The sequence below is a fragment of the Talpa occidentalis genome, unplaced genomic scaffold (assembly GCF_014898055.3).
Source record: "Talpa occidentalis isolate TD23 unplaced genomic scaffold, MPIMG_talOcc4v2.1 talOcc4.16, whole genome shotgun sequence".
NCBI lineage: Eukaryota > Metazoa > Chordata > Mammalia > Eulipotyphla > Talpidae > Talpa > Talpa occidentalis.
The window spans coordinates 35,292,101-35,317,337 of record NW_023601653.1 but is presented as its reverse complement, the minus strand read 5'-3'; the positions used below and the strand labels follow the sequence as shown (position 1 = coordinate 35,317,337).

At 36.2% G+C, this 25,237-nt stretch overlaps 1 protein-coding gene across 3 annotated transcripts in view; it reads left to right on the top strand.

The window, feature by feature from the left end:
* The window catches only part of RAB3IP (RAB3A interacting protein), a 41,884-nt gene that overhangs the window by 841 nt on the left and 15,806 nt on the right, over positions 1-25,237 (top strand). For 2 of the 3 annotated variants that reach the window (XM_037514003.1, XM_054696235.1), the window contains exons 1-4: positions 12,232-12,243; positions 13,188-13,463; positions 14,398-14,656; positions 24,376-24,471. In XM_037514003.1, the coding sequence (XP_037369900.1) occupies positions 13,213-13,463; positions 14,398-14,656; positions 24,376-24,471 (606 nt within the window). In that variant the 5' untranslated portion in view covers positions 12,232-12,243; positions 13,188-13,212. Of the gene's footprint in view, positions 1-12,231; positions 12,244-13,187; positions 13,464-14,397; positions 14,657-24,375; positions 24,472-25,237 lie in introns of those variants that run through there. The other variant, XM_037514002.1, reaches the window with a different exon arrangement.

The window sequence follows — 25,237 nt, the reverse complement described above, 5'->3', positions numbered from 1 at the left end:
GGCAGCTGCCCGACCGCCCCGGGAAAGCTAGCTGAATGGACTCTAGGAGTGATGATGTTCAGTGGAATTTGCAGCATGTGAAGAGTTGCTAGTTATGGGATTAAAAATAAAGGTCTATAATGGCGAAAGGATAAGCTTTGGAAATGAACTCTTGAGTTCACACTGATTCTTGAGAGGCGGTCAGTGTAGTTTCCTGAAGTGTGTAGCTTGCTCAAGGCTACCTGTTCCACATGCTTCTGTTTCCCCCCCAACTTCTACCTTGCAGTGTAGGTAAAAAGCGTGTAATCTTTTGCTCTGGAAAGATTATGTAAGTGTAGAGGCTCATAAGAGGATTAAAACAAAACTGTTCTGTTGTAAGGCTATTGAAAGACCCAGTTTCGGTTCATTGTTCTTATTCTGTTGTTCGTGCAGTTTAAAAACAAGGTGAATGACAAATCAAGGAGAAAAGAGGGAGAAAGATGTGTAGGCTAATCATAGTAAATATTTGATACTGTTAAATATTTCACCAGGTTTGTAGGGCCTTGTTCTGTTAACATTTGTTATTTATTTACCACCACTGTGCATTTTGATAGGACTGCTCATGCTTGCATAGACACTGTGTCTTAAGTATGATTTGTATGCTCTAATCCTAAAGCCCCGAAGAATTTATCGAAATACATTTAGCAGTTCTGTAATTTTACTACAATAGTGTATTACTATTAGAAGAAAATCTTTTAATCCCACCCCACCCCCATAGTAAAGTTAGCTTATTAGTGCATATGTTTGTGAACAGAAGTGACCACATTGAAGTCTTCCACATGTTTGGCCAAGGACTCATCTGCATATTGAATACCAGGAACCTTTCACCTGGGTGGCTGCTGCATGTTCAGCTGTGTTCTGTTGGTTTTAATTAGTGAAATTTCTAATAGATCCAGCTGTACTTTTACACTTATGGTTATGCTGCTGTTAATAATATACCTTTCCTCTGACTTTCTCTTCCCCCGTACACAGAGACATGCCATGAATATTTAAATAAGATTCTGAGAAATGTAGGTCACCCCCTCTATGTAAATAAGGCAGGACAAAAATTTGTAGGTTACAGTAATTCTGTATGTATGGTATTGCTACATGTATGGTGAGTCCTGGAGCAGGACTGACTACTAATTAGTGAGCCCAGTTAGCTGGTGCAGTGAAAAATTATTAAATCTGTTTTGTTTTTGAGTGTTAACTGCCTTTACTTACCATATGACCTTGACTAAGTCATTTAATCTTCTGGGCTTATGTTCTCCATCTGTAAAAGTAGTAGTATTAGGTTGAGCCATATGAATTTGCCAGTATTTGGCGATTTTTTACATGTTTCAACTCAATATAAATATGAATTTCATGTTCATGGCAATGGGATGAAAATTAAATGAGATATTCCATGTGAGATGTGGGGAAATGAACAAATATTAACTTGTCCAGTGGACTAAAGAAATCAGGCTACCTAAAGCAACAGGCACGCTGTCAAGTACTGGCAAATGCATGTATTTTGGATTAGAGAGGTAAACTTGCCATGGTTACTTAGTTTTCAGTGGTCATATAGCTAACTAATGGTGGAGCCAGGATTACAACAGTGCCCAAAATGGAATTCGTAAAGTGCTTGCTCCTTTCATTTCTAGTTTACACCTTCTGTAAAAGAGCTGTAATTTAAGGAGTCACACAGATGAAAGGTGTTATTATCATAGTGTTTCTGGCTAAAAAAATCCCCATTTTCTGATGGTACTATCACTTCTGCTACTACTACTATTGAGTGTAGAGTTTATCATATGTTGGGTTCTGACCTAAGCATTATATTTACTTTCACAGGGCCCTAAAAGTTAGATAATAGTTTATTACATTTTGTAATTGAGAAGATTGAGACTCTAAGAGGTTATGTAGCTTGCCCAGGGCACACAGCTAATTAAATGATGGGACTAGATTAGAAGTCAGGCAATTTTTCTTTAATGTTCATGCTTTTAACCACCACACTCTGCCATTTCATGTGTAGGTTGTAATGCTGAAGAAATGTTTTTAATTTAACTTTTACGAGATGCTTAATATAGTGTAATACGTAATTCTTAATGTATTACCAAAGATTGTTGAATCAAATATTCATTGAGCATCTACTCTAAATTCACAGTGGGCGTTAAAGGAAAGAATAAAGAGTCTGGAAGGCAAGCTCTGTAACCATTCCCATGCCTTTTGTAAGCACCTCAAAATTTAGAAGGCACTTTTCAAACTCCTCCCCTTCCCCAACATGCACACGCACACACACACAATACTTATTGTTGTAGTTTGAGTGCTGTATTAAAGTGCTGAAATAGTTGGAGGATGGAGAAGAAGGAAGGATGAGTAGTGAGTGGAGATATTTGTGTGTTGAGCTAGTGAGAAAAGGCTTTGAGAGTATTCTGGGGGAGTATACTTTTCAAGCTAAACCTTTGTCCTGCATTGTGGTAGTCAGATGTAGATCAACAAAAGGTAGTTAATTGGTTACTATATTAATTAAATAAACTTGATATCCTGTAAGTAAAATAGTTGACTTTTTGAAAACTGCTTTCTACATGGTTTCTTTCCTAGTGCTGACCTTAGCTGTGCAGGCTTCAGCTCTACCATGTGATATTGTACTACTGTACATGCCTTTTTGGGGGGATTAATTTTGATATTTACTTGTAAATGGATGTTGATAAGGTCCTTTTCTCTGTTGTACATATGCTTTGAGGGCTGGGTTTAAGTCACCTTATGTCATTTTATAGATACTGTGCTGTGTTTGGTGATAGGTGGACAGTGGCAGAATATTAGGATGTATTAAAATTGATCTAGCTGTGGAAATGGAAATGAGTGTTCATAGTGAGAATTGAGGGACTGAGGGAAGGAAGAGAGATACTAACAACAGGCAGCATTAATTTGCTATTTCTGTCCTGCTTTTTTTTCAACTTACAACTAATGTAGTTTCTAATTCACTCCAATGTAGTTGTAGGTTAATTTTTTTAGTCATTGTTAGAAACAAGTGAAAGTAATCTTGATTGATTTTAGAATATTAACAGTACAAAATTATATAGCTGTAACCATAAGATAAAGTTACTTAGATCAGAGGAAAAAGAATAAAATTTGCTGAAGTAGTTTAAGTAGTATGAGTTTGTTGTAGTTAACAGGATTGTGAATATAAGCATAATGGAAGTTGATGCTATCTACATGGTATCTATATATATATAAATTGATATAAAGAAACTCTTAATCCAGAATGTGTGAAACCCCAAAAGCATAAAGAGCATGCATATGATAGTTTATTTATTTATTTATTTTTTTATATGATAGTTTAGAATCAATTAAATAAGTGAATTATTATTTGATCTCTCCAGATGATAGTATTATTTTTAGGGGGTGGCACCTGGTTGACGCATCAGGATTAAGTACAGTAGAAAAATCAAAATGAGTTTGAGAAGTAAGGAAATGTGCATTAATTAATGTCCTGGGAAGAGAATTATGGGAAGAGAATGATGTTTGAACTCTACCTCAGGAAGACTCAGTTTCCCCTTTTTTCCCTTTTATTGCAGATAAATAAGGATCTCTTCTGGGTTCCAAGACAAACCCCTTGGGATGCCTTGTTTTCTCCATCCCTTATTCATTCTTACATCTTTATAGGCATCATACATTTGTGTTGTGCATTACAACCTAAAACATTTTTACATAGTTAGATAGAAAGATTCTCAGTGACAGACAGGAAGATAATTTCATCTTCATTATAGATGTTGAAACTGAGTTTCAGCGAAATTAAGTGACTTACTTAGTTTTCTGATGCATATTTTGTACAATCTTCAGCTTTCCCATACTGTGAAAACTCAGTCTCTTAGGTCTTGGTACTCTCTCAGGATACTTACTGTTTTATTTCTAATTTTTAAAACAAAGGTGCCCTGGAGCCCCTGTCGCCTCTTTATACTGATCTACTGTTCATTTCCTCTCTAAAGAATGCTCACTGTTTATGATCAGTCTATATGTAAGTGTCTGTTGAATGCCTAGTTGACTTATTTTTGCATAGAGAAAACAAGGAGGCTTCCACTATTAAGAAAAAGAAACTTGGAAAACTATTTTTTAAAATTTCTCTTCCAAGGATTTGTAATTAAATGTAACAGTAGTAACCCAGTAAGTTCTGAGCATTTTCTGAAAACCCTTTAAGAATCTGCAATAACTAACCTCTCTAATTATGTCAGACTATAGAATTGATAAATGGAAATTAATTTGAAGTCTATTTTAATGAGAGTGGGAAGATTGTGCAGCTTGATTGATCATCTGACTAATATTTCCTTGGGTTATTCAATTCTTATGCACATAGAAAGCATCTTAATATAAATGTGAATTTGCTTTTGTTTTTGGAAAACCAACTTTAAAATTATAGCAAAATTTAACGAGAAAATAATTTTATGTATGTGTAAGTTTTTATTTTTTATATCTCCTTTGTATATATTTGAATAAGTCTCATGCTTTCTAATGATGGAAATTTAAAATGAAAAATGTATATGGAAAGGTATAAAGAATTTCAAAGTTCCCATTATCTGGCCACAGTAACTATCAACAGTGCTCAGCCCCTTCTACTTTACCCTTTTCTATATGATTTTGAGCAAATTCCAGGCATTGTGTAATTTCATCTTAAATATTTTAGTTTATTTCTAAAATAAGGATTCCTAAGAGATAAGGGTAGTTAGCTACAACACTATTATACACTTAAAAAATTAACACTAATTCCTTAATATCAAATATCCACATTTTTTTAATACACCATTTTTTTGAAATCACACTTTCATTTTTATTTATATGTTATTTTTTCCAAGTCCTATAAGGTGTTGAAAAAATATTTTAAACCCCATCATAGCAGCAAAATAGAGGAGGAAATGATGCCAGAATGGAGAACATAGGGAAAAGGAATAGAAAGAATATAAAGTGGTAGCAGATGTCCATTTCAATAGCAGTATATTAGAAAAACTAGTTTTTCTCTTTGAAGGACAGGGTTTCAGAGATTTAACAGTTATTCTGCTGTTTATATTGTTCACTTATTGTTGGTTGATTGCGACTTGCCTTAGGTATCCTCTGTCTTAATGTAATTTTTATCTGAGTCCTACCCTTCATCCTCAGTTTTACCTTTTACTGATTCTTAGATGTAGTGAAGTTAGGTATTGGAGTCATATAACCAGTGTTTGAATCCTAGCTCTGTATTCCATGGACTGTTTGACCTTGATGAAGTTAATCTGAGACCCTCTATATAGTAAAAGATATAAACATTTCAAAGGGGTGCTGTGAACAGTAATGAGAATAATGTATGTCACACATATAGATTGTGATGATGTAATATACGTGTATATATAAATTTAAATGAAGATATTTTTTGGAATGTTTGTGTATTAAATGCCTCCCCATTCATGAGATCAGAACATCATAATCCTTGCCTAGTCTGATGCAGTAATCGCTTAACCAGTTGCCCCTGTCTCTTCTCTATAGTTAGTTTTCATTGTCTTAGGAGTTATTTTTCTAGTGACATCACAGTACATTTGCACTTTCTAAAATGTGGATCTGACCACCTCTTTAGCATAAATGCCAAGCAACATTTTCCATGCCGAATGAAGCTTTTAATGATCTGTCACATGTCTGCTTCTTCAGCCTCATTTTCTGTCACCCTTTGCTTTATTGGTATTATTAGTACCAAACTCTTTAGTCAGGGGACTGTCCTTTCCTTCCTTACCTTGCCCATCTATTGGACACTTATACAGCACTTAAAAACTAACCTGTGCTTTTCTTTCTTTCGCTCCCCAGAGCCCTCCATTTTGACTCATAATAGGCTATATGCCATCTCTTTTGACACTTTTCGTACCTGTCTTCTTAGAACTTAGTACCAGAATTTGCCCTGAGGAGTTGAAACTGACAACGGCCCTTCTAGTCCAACTAGAATAAAGATGCTTGTTTCAAAATTTATTAAATCCATTTATTTACACTATATGTATAAAATATAGTAGAAGTTTATGGGTGCTTTGGGGTGTGGTATACTAACATATATATGAACAAGTAATGACTCTGTGTCCCTAAATCATATACATTGTTATAAACCTAAACTAATTCAATAAAAAATAATACAATTAAAGATCAGTAAAATATATTGAATGTGTATATTGAATGTTGAAGACTTTTTAAGAAGTGAATTGACCGATGGAATTTGTGACACTTTAATTCATTATAGACAAAGAAGCGATGTAATTTTTAATGACAGAAACTGTTTCTTCCATAATTCATCCTAAATTAAGAGATTATTTGGAATTTAGAAAGCATCTGGACCTTCCTCCCTACTCTCTATCTCCCAAGTCTGCCAAGAAGTTGAGAGAGGAAAATAATACATTAAATAATCCTTAAATTTTTTCTTTTGACTTGTTTTGAAATATTTAATTTTCTGTTACTATAATAATAAAGGTGAAACAAATTTCATGTAAGTAGTGAAACATTTGGAACAAGAAGATTTTTATTTATTTTTTTTTAAGATTTATTTATTTATTTATACAAGCACTGGGTACAGTCAGAAGCACAGAACTGCAGACTGACGAAATACACTGCTGAGGGGAGCAGCGTGCGGCAGGAGAGGTCTGTGCGCCATGCGGGACCCTTGCCAGTGGCCGGGGATCGAATCGGCGCTGCAGAGGCTGCAGGCAGCTTCGCAGCCCAGCACTCAACCGCTGCGCCACCGCCACCAGGGGAGGCCCAAGATTTTGATTTTTAATAATACATTTCAACAAAAAAAAAACTGTTGATTTTTGTTCCCGATAGTGATGTTTGTAGTAATGCAGTGTGAAGAAAATGTTTGGCAAGTATTAGAAAATAGAAATTGTTATAACTGGTAATAATTTTAATAGTAAGCGGCAGATATGCTGCTAAATCCCTTATGTGTATTGCCTGACACAATTCTCAATGGCAATCTTACGGCATAGGTATGGTTATTATTCCCATTTTTCAGATAAGAAATTTAAATTTAGGGAGAGTGCTAAGATCATATTATTAGTAACTGACCAAGCTAGGATTCAGGCCTGATTTCATAGTACAAACTTTTTGGTAAGATAGCAAATACCGGTTAATTTCGCCATTGGAAGGTCAAACCCTGACGCTCCTTTTAAGAGGTACACTAACCTCTACACAACCACCATCATTGGGTCCAATTCCTTCACTAAATAGATGCAGATACTTAGGCTCAGAGAAGTTTAATGACCTGCCCAGATTTGCAAGTATAACTTAGAACTTGGTCAAAACTACAACTTTAGCTTTTTTCTTTAGATACTGGTGTTTCTACTCTGCTTTAACATCATATAACCTTCTGTGTTGGAAATGATTTACTTTCCAAAGTGTCGTGCTTTGAGGAATATTAGTGAATATGAATTAAAATGATTTAATTTTCAGATGGTAAATTGATATGGAAAAAGAAAAATCACAGCTTTAAAATGCTTTTTTTTTTTTCTTCTGGAAGCAAATCCTATACTGTTTATCAAGGTAAGTCAGATAAGAAGAATGTGGGGGAACTGGGTTTTATTTATTCATTTAGACTACTGGGGTAAGTTGAATTCCTTGATTTAATTTAAATTATATCTACTGACTTTATTCATGCCCTTAAGATATTTTGTTGAAAAATACTGAACTTTAATTTCTTGAGTTGCTTAGGGATGTCTTTTGTTTTCAGTTAGAAAAGACTTTTATAATAACTTACTAGGATTTTTTCTAATTCATTCATCAATTGGTTTAATATATGTGAAATCAGTTTTAGTATCTGAGTAATAAATAATAATGACATCATCATTATTGGTAATTCATCTCTAAGAATTTAATGTGATCAACTTTTTCATATATTGGTAGTAATCCTTGACAAGTTTAATTTATGAATTGGGTAGTCTACAGTTGACAGTTTTTTTTTTTTAAATTATTCATTACTTAATGCCAGGTACTACTGGTTAAAAATAAATATTTTACTCATTTTAAGAACATTGACTTTAAAATTGTAAAACTTCCATATATATTAAGTAGCACAAGATTTTTCAGACCTGTGTGATCAGCAGTTCATTACCAGCTAAATTACATTTCATGGGAAGTTCACTAGTTTGAAAAGGGACTAAATTTAATCTTAAAATAATCTCAGCAGTGACTTGAATTTAAGCAATGTTTCAATGTATCTCTCAGAATAAAAACATTGTAGGCAGAGCCACTACTCAGAGGTGCAGTCCTAAATCCTATATGCATTTTCTCTCTCTTTTTTGAAAGATTTATTTATTTATGCATACAAGAACTGGAGTACAGACCAGAAGTGCGAGTGGTGAGAGCATTCACCAGAGACAGAGTGGGGAACAGAACAGGCAGATTGACTGAAATATACTGATGAGGGGAGCAGCGGGCGAGAATGGAGAGGTCTGTTGCTCTATGTGGGTAGCTCCCTAGCTGGGGATTGAACTCCTGCTGCAGTGGCTGTGAATAGCTTCATAGTGCTGTGCTTAATCCCTTGTGCCACCAGGGAGGCCCCTGCATTTTCTCTTTTAATTCTGATCCTATAAGGTAGAAAACCAGGGGCGAATTTTCAGAATAGAGAATTTAGGCTCAGCTTGACTCAATAATTTAACAGAAGCAGTATTCGAACCTGTCTCTCTTTGAAGCTTGTGATTTATGTTCTTAACCTGTGCTCCTGTTTATAGGATATTTGCAGTTTCCATACTAGCTTTCATGCTGTAGACATGTTTGGAAAACCTTTTCAAGAGCTTTGTCTTTCTTTTTATTTCCTACTTTTTGTTAGGCCTTTTGTTGAGCTTTAGTTTTGCTGGAAGTCCTTTCCCTCTGATTTATTTACCTCTCCTGTATGGGATCTTAGTACACCTTGCATCTTCTGTGGCATTTATTATTACATTGGATCACTGCGTGTATTTGGTCAGTCTCCTCTACTCTATTGAGATTGGGAGCAGATGATGTTTCTTCTTTCCCCAGAGCCTGTCATATAATAGACTCTCAATAAATACTAGCTGAAAGTATAGCTGAAATAATGTTTACATATAATATATAGGAAAATTGGGGGGATGTTGCAGGATTGTTGGATTTAAATTCAGCATAAGGAAAAACATTTTTGCCCTAGTTGTTTGGAATGGCACAGTGGAATGGCAAAGCAGTTCTGGTGGTAGAAATATGTTGTAGTGGTTAAAAGCTTGGACTCTGGGGCCTCCCTGGTGGCTTAGAGTTAAAGTCCCAGCGCTGTCAAGCTATTGCCAGCCACTGCAGCATGAGTTCGATCCCCGGCACATGGTGCAGCAGACCTCTCCTGTCTCACCCGCTGCTCCCCTCAGTAGATCCACCTATTCTGCTCCCCACCCTGTCTCTGGTGAACTCTCACCCCCCCCCACATCTGGCCTGTACCCCAGTTCTTGTCTGTATAAATGAATTCTTCTTCTTTTTTTTTTTTTTTTAATCTTAGACTCTGGGTCTGATAGACAGGTTTTAGTCCTGCCTATCCAAAGCTTTTCTCAACTACACGTGCACAGGATCCTGATATTTAGTAAATGTTCAATAAATATTAGCTGCTACTATGGGAGAAATCTTGTGTGGGTAGAACTAGGTAGTTGGGGCCTCCCCTGTGGCGCAGCGGTTGAGCGCTGGGTTGCAAAGCTGCCCGCAGCCTCTGCAGCGCCGGTTCAATCCCCGGCTGCTCCCCAGCCACCGGAAGAGGGTTCCACATGGCGCGCAGACCTCTCCTGCCGCCCGCTGCTCCCCTCAGCAGTGTACTTCAGTCCTTCTGTCTGCTCTACTCCCTGCTCTGGCTCTGGTGAATTCTCTCACCCACCCGCACTTCTGACTGTACCCAGTGCTTGTATAAATAATAAATAAATAAATCTTAAAAAAAAAAAAAAGAACTAGGTAGTTGGATGACTCAGCTCCCATGCCTACCCTCTCTCTCCCCCTCGATTATTTTGAAGCAAATCCTTGTTTTTTTATTTCACCTATAAATGCTTCAGTCTGTGTCTCTAAAAGATAAGGATTTTTTATATAGCCATAATACCACTATTACCACCCAAATTGATGTTAATTTATAATATAATGAGTGCTCAGGTTCCGGGGATTGTCATAAAAATTTTGTTTTTACAATTGGCAGGGTCAAATGGGAATTCAAACAAGGTCCACGCATGGTACTTAATTCTATCTGTTAAATTTCTTTTTGAATTTATAAATTCTCTCTACCTCTTCTTTGCAATTTATTTAGAAAATAGATTGTCCAAACATTTCTCAAAGTATGGATTTTGCCGTTTTCATCTTTATGGTGTTATTGAATATGTTCCTCTCTCTATTTCCTGTGTATTAATGAAGACCTAAAGACTTCATTGGTTTGGGATCCTTTTTTATTTCCTTAGAAATGGCAAGAAAGCTTCCTGGATGATGGTGGCGTTCATTTCCTGTTTTACTACATAATCCTCTTCTTGTCTGATTTTCTCCTTTTTTGTGATGTTTTCAGTGAGATCAAGTACTGTCCTTCTGATTCATTAACTGTAAAGATCTCCAGATATTAATCTTATATACACACATATGTATGTTTTAGAATAGCATTGTATACTACTAATATGATTAAATATTAGTTTGAGTTTTTTCATTTTTTACCTTAGGGTTTAAATAGCTATTGACAATTACTGCCTATGCTCATTCTTTCATTTAGGATTGCAAAATTGTATTTTTTAAGTGGAATTTATTTAAAGGAAGTGCTTTTTCTCAAATTGTTTAGGAAAGTCAGGATAATTACTTCATCTTTTTATTTCACCAGTTTTCAAGATAATGAATGGTTCCATAGCATTGATTAAAGGGAACCAGTAAGATGTTGGTTTTATTTTTAGTATCATAATGAATTCATGAATCTAAAAATATTTTTGTGTCAGTTATTTACAGATATTATCCTTTTTGATGTCCAGATTGTCCTGTTTTGGTTAGTGGAGGCTTTTTGATACCACTCCAGTAGACTTTGATAGCTTTCTTGCTTCCTGGCATATATAACACGATGTTCCATGGTCTGTCTGTATGTTACTGCCCCAGGCCTGGAACCAGCCATTTCTCCAAGGAGCTCTTGTTCTTTTTTTGTGGAAAATGGGCACAGGGTGTACACACTGCTTTGGAGTTGATTACTGTTGTTGTACCTTTTAAGTGGATAAAGTTAGGAATTACTTTCAATAAAAATTTTATTTCTGGTATTTCTCATTCAAATTTAGGACTTCAGAATTTAACTACTTTGATTTTATATTTGCATTTCAAATGCTTAAAGTCTTATTTCTGAATGACAGTTTTACATATAATAGTTTCAGAATAGCAGTGTCAGCATTACTACTTACATGCTTACTGAAAATAGTTGGATTTTATTTCCCCCTTGTTTTTGTCCTGAAGATATTCCACTAGGGATAGATAGTATTGTTGTTGTGGTTTAAAGTTATTTATAATAGCTTTATGTGGTTATGCTACCATTGCAATACATAGCTGGGTTAATTTATTTTATTTTTAGGAGTTCTTTTTAATTTAAATTTTGTTTTATCATTCACATGATTCCAACCTCAAATTCAAATCTGTGAAGCCAAGAAACATTCAGAAAAGTCTGACTTTCATGCTCACCCCTCTTCCTATCAGTAACCGTTTTTATTTTTGATTTATCCTTCCATTCCTGAAACATCAGTATATATACTGATTAGCACATTTATATGCTATGTATACATATAAATTTGTATTTGTCTTACATGAAAGGTAGCTTTCTATGCAATTATTTGTCTTCGTTTTTAACTTGTTATATTTTCAAGGTCGCTTCATAGCAGTATGTAGGTATTCATTTGTTTTTATAGCTGCATAGCACTTCATTATGAGAATGTGTGTTAATTCAGCCAGTCTTTTGCTAGTGCTTTATCTTTGTTGCTCTCTACTTGTCTTATTTTTAACACTTTTTATTAAGGGTATGAAAGAGCAAAAATTTTTAGTTTAGTGAATGAATTTTTGGTGCTTTATGAAGAGATTTGTGCTAATGCTTGTATTGGTAATTTTTGGATGTTTTGGGAAGGTGTCACTCATAACCAAGGAAGGAAAAAATTGAGAAGAATTTGGGTTCAGACCTTAGAAGACCTCGACTTTTCAGTCTAATAAATTTGGACTTTTTTTCTGTGGACAGTGGAACATCAAAAAAGGATTTATAAAATTCCTTTTAGATTCTTCGGGTGAAAAACTTGAATGGTACACTTTTTAGTTTTCCTGTCAACTTTGTAGTAATGTAGTTATATGAATTTTTTTTTTTTTTTTTTGCTTATGAAGAAACTGAAGAGTTTAAGATTGTTATGACTGAGTTTGATAACATATATTTATTATGGTCTTACTATGTACCAGGTACATAATTCACTACTGAATATTTTTTATAGACTGTCTCCCTTAATACAGCAACCTGTGTTGTTTTTCCTATTCTCATCCCATTAGAGGATTTAGGCCTCAGAGAAATGGAACGCTTTATTCTGCATTAGATTCTGGACCCCATAAAAGACATTATTGAACCAATCAGTGAAATTCTTTTGGGGCCAGTTGATTAGATGATATTATTTATCCATCAGTGTTACCTTCCTGAGGTGATGGTTTTATGATTAGATAGGAGAAAGTCCTATCTAATGGCCATTATGTCTGAGATATATTCTCAAATGGTTTTAAAGTGTTATCAATTTCATAATCAGAGTGAAAGGTATACAAAAGCTCTGTAACTCTAGTGTAAATTTTAAATAATTTTAAGTCAAAACATGCATTAAAGTCATATAGCCAGCTTGTAATAGAACAGTATAGTTAAACTCAGGTGTTTGTACATTTTTTCTTTATTGCCACCTCTTTTTCTAGCCAATGTCACATGATAGCAAAGTTAAAAATACCAAGCAAATTTGTATTCATTTCTCACTGTTATTATTAATTTTACTTTAATAGTGTTAGCTACCACTTTAAAAGTTGTTCTGAATTACATTGTTGGCCTTGTATAGTGTTTATACCCTAAGGTAACATAAGTGTTAAATGATTATAGTTTATTTTCTTTGCCATCTTTTTTACCACTTATACTTTATAATGGACTGTCAAACACATTTTATAAGTTATACCTCTTAACATAAATTATAAATAATAATTATTTGCTTTTTGTTTAACCATAGGTCATCTTATGATGAGGCTTTTGCTATGGCTAATGACCCCTTGGAAGGCTTCCATGAAGTGAACCTTGCTTCACCTACTTCTCCGGACCTTCTTGGTGTATATGAACCAGGAGTTCAAGAGCAGTCTACCTCACCAAGTGTCATCTACAGGCCACACCCTTCAGCATTATGCTCTGCCCCTGTCCAGGCAAATGCACTAGATGTTTCTGACCTTCCTACTCAACCTGTATATTCATCCCCCAGACATTTAAATTGTGCAGAAATATCTAGTATAAGGTAGGAGATCATCAAAATGCTTCTTTTAGAGTATCATATGAACAAGTGGACAGTTAGCTTGCTACCTTATTTTGAGTTTTATTATTGCAGAAAATTTGAGTAATATAAGATTGTCTATGAAGAGCAATGCATGTTAATGTTCAAAAGCTGTTGTCAGCCAACTTTTTTATACAAAGGGCCAAGTAATAAATATTTTAGTCTCTTATGTTATGCAACTTTGATGTTAAAATGCTGAAGTAGGACCTCCCTGGTAGCACAGGTGGTTGAGCGAAGCACTGTGTAGCTGTCCGTGGCCTCTCAGTGCACATTCGAGCCCAGCCGGCTGAGGAGATACCCACATGGCGTGGCAGACCTCTCCTGTTTTGCATGCTGCTCCCCTCAGCAGTGTATTTTGGTTAGTCTGCTTGTTCTGCTCCCCGCTCTGTCTCTGGTGAATCCTCTCACCCTCCCACACATCTGACCTGTACCCCAGTTCTTATATAAATAAATAAAATCTTAAAAAAAAAATGCTGAAGCAACCATAGATACTATATAAATGAATATCCTAATAATACTTTACATATGGGCACTGAAATTTTGAATTTCATATAATTTTCGTGTGGCACAAACCATTATTAATTTGACTTTTTAAAAACTATTTGGAAACATAAAAGTCATTTTTGGTCTATGGACCTGCAGAAGTAGGCAGCGGACTGGATTTAGCCTTAATTTAGTTTGCCAACACCTGTTTTAGAGTAGCACTATCCAGCTGAACTTTCTGTGCTAACATGATAGCCACATATGTCTCTTAAGGACTTGAAATGCAGCTATTTTGTTTGAGGACATGCTAAGAATTATATGTCGTGATTAGCAAATTGTATATGCGGTTCTGGATCTGTGTGTTTATGACAGTTTTATTTGAGCATATGCTAATGTTCTGAACTCTCCTTTACAGCATCCATGTTACAGATCCAGCAGCTTGTTCTACCTCTGGAGTCGCAGCAGGGCTAACTAAATTAACTACCAGAAAGGACAATTGTAATGCAGAGAGGGAGTTTCTACAGGGTGCTACTATAACAGAAGCTTGTGATGGCAGTGATGATATTTTTGGGTTGAGTACTGATAGTCTGTCTCGTTTACGAAGTCCATCTGTTTTGGAAGTCAGAGAAAAGGGCTATGAAAGATTAAAAGAAGAACTTGCAAAAGCTCAAAGGGTAAGCAAAAATATACTTTATTCTTCTGTGTATTATAATCAATATTAATGTTCATCAGTGGGATAGGGCAACTCAGAATCATTAGAGTTCTACACTTACCCTTCACATATACATACATACAGCCCCTCAGCTCCTATTGGGTAGCATTTGGGAATCTGTGAAATTGACTAAGTGAAGAAGCTTGTTTAGAAGCACTGGCATGAAAAATTAGATTCTGATTCTCTTTTTGTGCCCCTATGTTGACTGTTCCCTGTTTTGCATGATCTATACCACAGATTTGGTGGATTATGTTCCATGTGCAGGTTTTTCCCTCTTTATATGTGATTGACTTTATGGTCATTTACTTGATGTCGTTAAGTCAAAGTTGTTATGTGTTGAGGAATAGTTCTACTAATGTTACCTTTGCCGTTCAGCTGAGTTTGAGGTTTTCTTTATTTTACGTTGGAGAACTTGCTTCTTTATTTTTTTTAAGTTGTATTCTTTTTTATGGTTTACTGTGTGTGCTTTATAGGCATAGGTGCATAAGAACTTTTCTTTCCTTGGTAACTTGTTTTATTTACTACTGGTTATTTTAAAATTTCTGCAATTTGTCCCCAGATTTGTGGCCATAGCTTCTTATTTTTCTGAGACTGCAGTTAACTTTCAGAGGGAAGCTCATAGCATTAAGTAGTCATACATTAAAAAAAAGAAAAGTCTGAAATTAGTAATATAAGGTCCCTCTTACAGAACCTATAAAAATTACAAAATAAAATCAGAGCAAGAAGAAAGAAGGAAATAATAAAGAGCAGAAATCAGTAAAATTGACAGCAGAAGAACTACAGAAATGAATGAAATGAAGTACTAAGGCATTAGGTGTTTCTGGCTTTCCTATGCAACCAAATGTTAAAATTCTGAGGAAATATCTAGTATTAGGTAGGAAATCATCAAAATGCTAGTTTTGGAATATCATTAACAAAAGGACAGTTTGTTATAGAGATCATAAAATTGACAAATCCTCTAGCAAGATTACCCAAGAAAAATAAAGACATAGATTATCAATAGCAGGAATGCTGTAATAAATTAATAATATCAACAACTACATAATTTTGAAAACTTAGGTGAAGTGGCCCAATTCATATTTAGAAAATTAAGATAATAGAGCAGACATTCTATAGGTGTAAACTCTAGCCTGTTACAACGTTTCACATATGTATATTCCCATCCTTTCCCTATCAGACTTGTCTTTCAAGAGTGTAACATTAATTTTTGTATCCCCAAAGCCTAGCATAATACTGTACAATGCCTGATATATATATCTCTTTAAGTGTTTCAGTGAATCACTAATCTTTAAACGGTCATGTAGATATGCTACAACATTTTTGGGTAAATATATTTTATGAGAAGAAAAATCAATAGCCTCTTAAATCTTCTCCCAGAGGGAAGGGGGTATGGTGAACTATGGTTGTATTTGACTTCTGCCACTGCGTCAGAGTCTCATGTCTTAATACACAGTATTACGTGAAACCACAGTTTATGTAGACTGTATTATATACAGTCATGTGTTGCTTAATGGCATTTTGGTTAACTACAAATACATAAATGATGGTGATCCCAATAGTATACCATATAGGTTAGTAGGCTATACCATCTAGGTATGTGCGACTACACATTATGTCATTCACACAATGACATAATCATCTAATGACACATTTCTGAGAATGTCTCCCTGTCATTAAATGCCACATGGTAGTATATCCATTATTGAGACTACATTGTGATTACTTATTGATCAGAACAGAATTTGAATTTCTTAATTCAAGTTTGGGAATTTCTTTTTAAATCTTTTATGTGCTCTATTTAGAGGTATTATCGAGGCAATTGAAATGATAATGATGTGGGGCCTACCCAGTGGCGCAGCGAGTTGAGCGCTGCGCTGTGAAGCTGTCCGCAGCCTCTGCAGCGTGGGTTCGATTCCTGGCCAGCCAGGGAGAAACCCACGTGGCATAGCGGACCTCTCCTGCCTCGCCGGCTGCTCGCCTCAGCAGTGTCTTCGGTCGGTCTGCCTGTTCTGCTCCCTACTTTCTCTGATGAATTCTCTCCCCCTCCCACACCTCTGACCTGTACCTCTGTTCTTGTATAAATAAATCTTTAAAAAAAAAAAAAAGAAATGATAATGATGTATGAACACATACACATGGTCATTTTTATTATGAAGGGTGCAAGATAGTGTTTATTTAGATTTCAAGGGTTGAAAAGGGCTCTTGAATATGAAAAATACTTTTTGAAATATGGCAACTTATGACCCAGAATTATCTCAACAGCTATTCTTATTCTGATTTTTAAGAGAAACAGGTGGTTAACCATTTTCTATCCTTTTACTTTTTAATCTATTTTTGTCTGCTTGTTTAAAGTGGATTTCTTGTAAGCATGTATTTTTAGGCCTTGCTTTTTTTTTTTATATATAAGTCTTACGACTTTATTTTTTATTTTAAGATTTATTTATTTATTTATATATGCACTGGGTACAGTCAGAAGCGTGGGAGGGTGAGAGAATTCACCAGAGCCAGAGCAGGGAGCAGAGCAGGCAGAAGGACTGAAGTACACTGCTGAGGAGAGCAGCGGGCGGCAGGAGAGGTCTGTGCACATGTGGGACCCTCCTCCTGTGGCCGGGAGTAGCTGGGGATCGAACTGGCGCTGCAGAGGCTGCAGGCAGCTTCGCAACCCAGCGCTCAACCGCTGCGCCACAGGGAGGCCCTAGGCCTTACTTCTATGCTTTCTAATCTCTAAATTTAAATTGGTGTGTTTGAACCATTTACATTTAATGTGATAGTGATATGGTTTGGTTTAAATCTTCCATCTTGACTATTTTCTATTTGCCCACTCTATTCCTTCCCCCACCCCGCCTTTTACTCCTTGTACGCTTTCTTTTGGCTTGATTCCATGTTTTTTGTGAGGTCATCTTATCTCATTTGACTTACTAACTATATGTCTTTGTGCTAATTTAGTGATTATTTTAAGGTTTATAATAAACTTTAAATTATATAATTTCTAATGACATTATACTATTTCATGCATAGTATAAGACCCTTATGAAGGTATACTTCTGTTTTTCCCCTGCCAGTCTCTGACTGGGCCACTGTTTTCTGCAACAGATCCATATTGGGAGAGTACTCATGTGATCATTGATTTCCAGTTATAGGGATACCAGATCCATGATGTAGTCTTCTTCCTTCTTAGTATTTCATAGGTCTTTGCTGATGGACAGTTTTTTGGTGGAATTCTGAGGAAGAAGGTGCGTTTTAGTACATCTTTATTAATATGTAGTTTCCTGAATGCTAACCCAGATTCTGCTAAAAGAAAATTATTGTGTTGAGACTTAATGATGTGCATTTTCAATAAACCTCCTTGTTGATTTGAGTAGTCACTAAAGTGTGAGGCCTATTGGTTTCAGGTGTTACTTTTAACATCCTTAATTATCATCCTTAAAAGAGAATTAAATGGTTTGGAAAATAAAATTCAGTGGAATAGCTTGCAGCCAGAGAAAGTCACTAAAAGGCATAAACCTGTACCAAATCCATTTCAGCATGGAACTACTAACTGTTGTCAAGGGTGTTTTTAAACATTTACTATGGTCTTTTATAAATGAATATTTCTTGAGTAACCCAAGTAGTCATAGCATTTTACTAGACCCTGTGGGAGACAAAAATAAATTAGATTTGACTCTATGCTTAAGGAGTTTACTGGTTGTAGAGACATAAATGAGTGGTAATGTTTCATTGACTCTGATTTGTACATTTCCCCCTGAAATCAGAATGCATTTTAAAATTACTGTCATCTAGGCAACTGTCATCATGCCAGTTAGTATTGCTTACTTGTACATGAAGTTGGTCATAGCTGCTATGTTGTGATTAATTAAATTGGCTTATGTGTATTGGATGTGGTCATTTGTTGCTCTTAATAGGTGGTTTATCTTCAGGATTTCACTGTGAAATGACTTTGAAACAAAAGAATGGCATATGATAAAGATCTATGTCTCCTGTCAGTTTGAATTCTTCCCATATGTATAAAATAAAAATTCTAAGGAAAAAGTATTGTATTATAGGCAGAATTTTTTTCTTTCTTGATGTTTAAATCTATTTAAAAATAATGAAGTCTTGAATTTGATGAGATACATTTCATCATAGAGGTCTATAGTCTGTGTTTTAAATATCTCTTGGATTTCTTCTCTCTGGTACTGTCCTCAAGTACTACCACTCCAGATTGTATTATTTGCCTAAAATATTGCAGTAATAACTTTTTCCCTGTCTCCAGCTTTCCTTAACCTAGATATAATGTCCAAGTTGTTATTTTAAATTGCAAATCTGATTTTCCTATCCTGTTTAAAATCTTTCAGAGATATATGCTGTCTTTGAGAAAATTTCCCCTTGCTTATAAAGTTAATTTCCAATTTCTCAGCTAAACTTTTAAGTACTGACCATAGACCTAACATTTTGGTAATATTTTCTTCTGGCATCTACCCCTCTCCATCTTAGCTACTATAAAACATATTTATTATTCCTTTGCTTACACTGGCAAACTCCGACTTCTTCTAATGTCCCTACTATAGCCCTTGTGACTCCTTTTATCAAAAGACTTGTGAATCTTTTAAACTATTGCTGTCCTAATTAGGTTATGACTTTGTGAACATCATAGACTGGATCTCATTCCATTTCTCTGTAGTACCTAGATGAATGTCTTCATGCATTGTTAACACAAGGTAGTATTGAAGGAGTGAATTTTGTAATATAAATTACTGATAATGAAAAATACAAATGGAAATTTAAAAAATACTCAGAATGCAAATTTAATTTTACATAGGTAGATTTTGAGTTGGGCCTTGAAGCCTAAAGAGGAAGTAGTCAGGCATTTATGGAGACAGGTTAGTACAGATTGATGCATCAGAGTGGAGAATAAAACAAGAATGAATCAAATGGCAGATGGCAGGCTTGCCTCTTCCAGATACTCCCAACTAAATTGCAGTAAAACACACCAAAAAACTCCTGAGGGGAAAATAGACTGCCTCAGCATACATGGAGCAATGGTTCAGTGGAAAGGCGTAGGAAAAACTTCAAACTTTGTTTATAATGATGGGGTTGGGAGGTGGCAGTACAACTCACAAGAGGGAGGGACAGCTGTGCAGAACTCCCTGTAGCAGTTGGCTTGGGCATACACCAACATAGGGGACTCCTGAGACCTGGTGACATTGCACCGAGTAAGGGGTTTGGGAGTTGGCCTCTAAGGTGGAGGGTGCACAGTTGGAGAACTGCTGGGGTTGGGGTGCAGATGAGGATCACTGCTTTGAGCCTGATACTCTCTGATAGAACAACTGGTACTTGAATTGGCAAGGAGAAGCTGGTCAGAAAACCTGGTTTTTCTCATAGAAAAGAATACTAGAAATGACTGAGATATTCAAAATACCTGCCACCCTCTAACCCCCCCTCCCACCCCAAGCTCAGAGCTAAAGCCAAAGGAATGTTTGAACAGACTAGAGTTCAAGTATCTGTCAGTACCAGGAAAAAAACATCCCAGGATAAGACTCAGTGCTGGGGGAAAAAGCATCTCATCATTAGTGACCACATATCAACTATAATCTGTGCCCAGTGCTATATCTATCTAGTGCTTAAAAATAGCCTACATAGTGGAAGTGGACAGTGACTATGATAGACACTAAGAATGAGGCACTGCCCTAGAGGAGGGGATCTCTGTGGATTCCCACCATATGATTAGGCACCCGTAGTATAGTAAGAAGTTTTGGTACAGAGCAACTCCAATATGAAGCAGGTTGCCTGACTGTGGGTCCTCACCCGCGTGCTTAAAGGGAACTTATTAATGCTAAACTGCAGGCACACACAAAAGGTTAATAAAAGGTTTGTTTACAAGGGAAGGGGAAATGAATAACTCAGGGAGAAAAAGAGGGAGATAAGTTGTAAATGCATCCTACCTGTTTCGCTGACCTGGAATCCCAGTGATCCATGGAGCAGGTGAAAAACCACATGCCATTAGGCCAAGAGAGCAAACCCCCAACCCCAACATGGCAGGTTAAATACTCAAACAGAGAATATGGTTGCTTAACTCTGCCCTCAGGTCCTCGCAACCCTCCCTTTGGTGATCATGAGATTTGTAGTTCCCAGTGTCTTGATGGAGTGGGGGTGGAGTCCACAAAGCCTGTATGGAGTTTGCTCAGGACATCCTTTCCCCCAGACAGTTTGAATTCCTCAGTTTACTGGAGGTAGTCCTTAGGTGCTCTGCTGTCCCAGTCCCTTTTAAATGTACTACCCCTCACCGGTAGCAGTCCTCAAATTATTTTAACAGGTGCAAAGACAACAGTCTGAAAATCTATCCCTGTTACAACCCATAAAAATTTGAAGTGAGACAAAAGTACACAGCACAGATGCTGGAGCAAAAAGTCCTGAGGGGAGCCCTAACCAGCAAAACGTGACAGAAGAGATCAAGTTAACAGTTCTAACAATGCTAATGAAACTCAGAAAAACAATGGGGGATATAAAACAACAGAATCACGATAAAGAAAATATGAGGCAGCTACAGTTAGAAACAATGGAGTTAAGAAGCAATATAATTAATTTTAAAAATGCAATGTCTGCATTTTGAGCGCCTCAAAAGCAGACAGACAAAATTAATGGAGAGAATTAACGAACTTGAAAACACATCTTTGGGAACAAGTGGGACAATGTAGAGAAAAAAAAAAAATGAAAATAATGTAAGAACCCTTGGGAATAACTTAAAGAGAAATAGCATCTTTTTTAGGGGGACCCAGAAAGAGAAGAGAAAAAGTTTTGATTCCCAGAAATCCTGGTAGTTACCTTTACTCAAATATACTTAGATCTCAACCCTTCTTTAGATAGTGCTTTTTTCCCTAATGTGAAATAATACTAAAGTTATCTAGTGACAATTTTTTTCCTTCTCATTTAATATTAGTTAAAAGTATTATGTCAGTTATATTAATTGATTTGTGGACCTCAGGTTATCCCTTTACTTCCAGTTAATATTTCAGAAGTTAGTGCATTTACTCTTTATCCATTTTTGTGTGTCTTTATATTTCCTTTTTTTTTTCCTTTTTGCATAGAACTGGGGTACAGGCCAGAGGTACAGGAGTGGGAGGGTGGGGTGAGAGGATTCACCAGCGACTGAGAGTAGGGATTAGAGCATCTGGATTGACTGAAATACACTGCTGAGGGGAGCAGCTGGTGAGACAGGAGAGGTCTCCTGTGTCATGTGGGTAGCTCTGTGGCTAGGGATTGAATCAGGCCTTAGAGGTGATAGCACTGAGACGTAACCCCTAGGCCACCAGGGAGGCCCTGTCTTTACATTTCTAAAGCTTATAGCGTTAGCAAAACTGTTCTGTCAGCTCTATCCCCTTTTTGAAAAATAGATGTAATTTTTCAGAGCACTTTTAGATGTGTAGCATCTAGAGTTCTCATATAGCCCCTGTCCCCACACGTGCCTAGACCCCCTCACTATCAACATCTTACACCGGAGTGGAACATTTGTTACGGTTCATGAACATACCTTGATATGTCAGTATTCCTTGAAGTACAGAGTTTACATTAGGATGCACTCTTGATATTGTACCTTCTTGGGTTTTGACAAATGTACAGTGACGTGTATCCAGAACTACATTATACAGAATAGCTTTACTGCCCTAAAAATCCTCTGATTCTCCTGTTCATCCCTCTCTGCCTTCTGTTCTCTACCTTCTAATTCTTAAAGAATTCTGTTTATTTTGGGTAACAGTCCTTTATCGGACAATCTTTTGCAAATATTTTCTCCCATTCTGTGGCTGGGCTTTTCATTCTTTTGATATCCCCATCTTTTGGTCATAGTTCTACATTTAAATGTGTTTATTTCTCACCCCCAGTCCTTAATGTGAAAGCTTTTTTCTTAATTATCTGAAACTCATTCTCTGTTCACTTAGGAACGCTCATGGGAGAGATATTCTTTAAAAAGTTCTGTAAGTTTGTAACTCTGCCTGTCATTTTTTCCCTTAAGTATCTTGAAAATGTTCCTTTTTTTTGGGGGGTGGCACAAAATGCTATTCAAGTTTACTAGCAGTCTGATTTTGTTTCCCTTTTCGGTGACTTGGCTTTGTGTTTAACTTTTTTATTGTGGTAACTTCACAAATTTTGTTCCTTCGTTTTCTACATTGAAATGAATTGGATTTCCCTAGAGGAAATCCAATTGTTGAGAGGAAGTTCCTAGGAAGGAGGAGGATAAAGCAGGATGGCTTTCTCAGTGTTGTATTCACAGCCTTTCCCTTCTGCTGTTACTGGTGTATCTGTGTAGCCACTTCTCTCAGAGGTAAACTTTGTTCAAGGTTTTCTCCTGTGGTCCAGGGCCTCTACATACCTCACAGACTTATTCACATTACATTGCAAGATAGATGCGTGCGCGCGTGTGTGAGCGGGTTTTGTGTGTGTGTGTGTGTGTCTCCTTTTCTCCTTTAAAACTGAACCGTCCACAGCTCCATCTCCATAAATGCTGTCCTGAATTTTTTTTCATTTCAGATTCTAAGAGTTCTTCCCTTCAGGCGGGGCTCTGTCCTCCGAGTTTCTTTGCTGGATCTTTGAAATTCCCTACAGGCCAGAGCTTCACAGGACTATATGTGTTGCTGCGTCAGGGCTGCACACACAGGTTTTGACTCTTACCTGTGAAAGCCTTTCTTTCTGTTTCAGATTTGTTCTCCCACTTTCCACTAAGGATAGAGTCCTCTTCTTTGGTGTGTTTATGATGACTTGGGGGTTCTGTGGGTACCTCTGTAGTCTCCTTCATTTCCTGGTGCCACCCCCCCCCCCACAGCTGCTAATCCAGAGATATTGGCAGTTCAGCCATATTCTCTGAGTCCCAAGATTTGTGGGGATTCTCTTTCCCTGGTTTGTTGGTTCTATACCATTTGGTATATTTGTTTCTTAGAAGTTGTCCTTGAGGGCTGCAAAAACTGTGCTGCCACCACAATTAGAGCATGACTAACCCATTATTTTTTTCATATAATTTTGAGTAATATGAAGGGAGCTTGGATTTTTAAAATCTGTTTGAAAGTTCAATTTTGGGTAACATAAAAAAATTTGCATCTAAATGAATTTTTAAACATCTATTTGTGACCTGTAGAGGAGTCATGTGTAAACAGTAAGATGTGATTTTTGTCATTACCTTTTCTTTTGATTTTAAATGTAGATGTGCATCATTTCTCTCTCGTTACAGTTTTAAATGGTTGTAAAGTCTCCTAAGGAAAATTGTAGATTAATTGCAGTATGGTGCAAGAAGTTGTCTATAAACAAACAATTTTAAAATAAATATGAAAAAAACCCACTAAAATTATTGAGATGAGTAAGCATAATTGAAGAAATTTTTTGCTGAATGGGAATAAGTATGTTCAGAGAAAAGTCAGGGGAAAAAGAGTGAAACCATTTAATTGTTAATTTTCACATGTAATATAGAATCATATTTAATCCTTGGATGTTTTATAACAAGTACAAGAAAAATTAATATCTGAGTTAGAGTTTATTTATAATTTTAGATTTCCTGATTGTCTTCTACATATCAAGTGCTAAATCAACATTTTCAATGTGAACAATATAGGAGGGGACAATATTAATACTTTGTAATTTTATTAATAGAATTTATATAGTCTGCTGAATCTAACTTCAACTATGGAAATCCAAAATAAAATAATCAATTTCTCATAGGAACTGAAGTTAAAAGATGAAGAGTGTGAGAGGCTTTCTAAAGTGCGAGATCAACTTGGACAGGAATTGGAGGAACTCACAGCTAGTCTATTTGAGGTTGGTCTGTTTACATCTTGGCCAAAAACAACGTCTTGATTTTTACATATTGATAGAATTGTGTTTTTTATTTTTAGAGTCTCTTGAAAAAGATCTGCTTAATTTTGCATGTATTTATAAGTCCCAAAGAAAAAAATAGCTCCTTTTCCCCCCACCCACACCGCTCCCCAGGAAATTGCAGTTATTTAGGGGTTCTGCCTTCCCTGTAGCAGGGGATCAGCTTCACGTAGGTTGGCAGGGTCTGTGGGACCTGCCAGAAAAAATAAAATCTTTAAGAAATGTAGAGTCTACTATTTTAAATGATATGAAAAGAAAACTAGGATGAGCGACCAATACCATGTTGTTTATACAATTGCATCTGTGCAAAGAAAGCAGGTAAATTTTAATTTTGATTTTTGCCAACTATTTGGGGCTTGCTTTAGAGTAACTTTGATTCTACACTAAAGATGGAAAGTGCTCCTGGTGGTCATTTGCTCGGGGTTAATTTGAGAAAGTTTTAGAAGTCATAATTATTTGTTAGAAAGCACACCTCTTTATAGCCAGTCTGCCACCAGGACTAAATTTCTACCCTCTCAGGCAGTGTTTCTAAATAGGGTGCCATTGACATTGCAAGACATTTAGCTTCCTTGGCATTAGTGAAGAGTCTTAAACAAATAGGATGTATGTATATATGTGTATGTAGAAAGGGACTGATAGAGTTTTAAAAATTGAAGACTATTCGGAATAAAGACTATTTTGAATTCAGTTTGCACAGTTTTTGTAAACT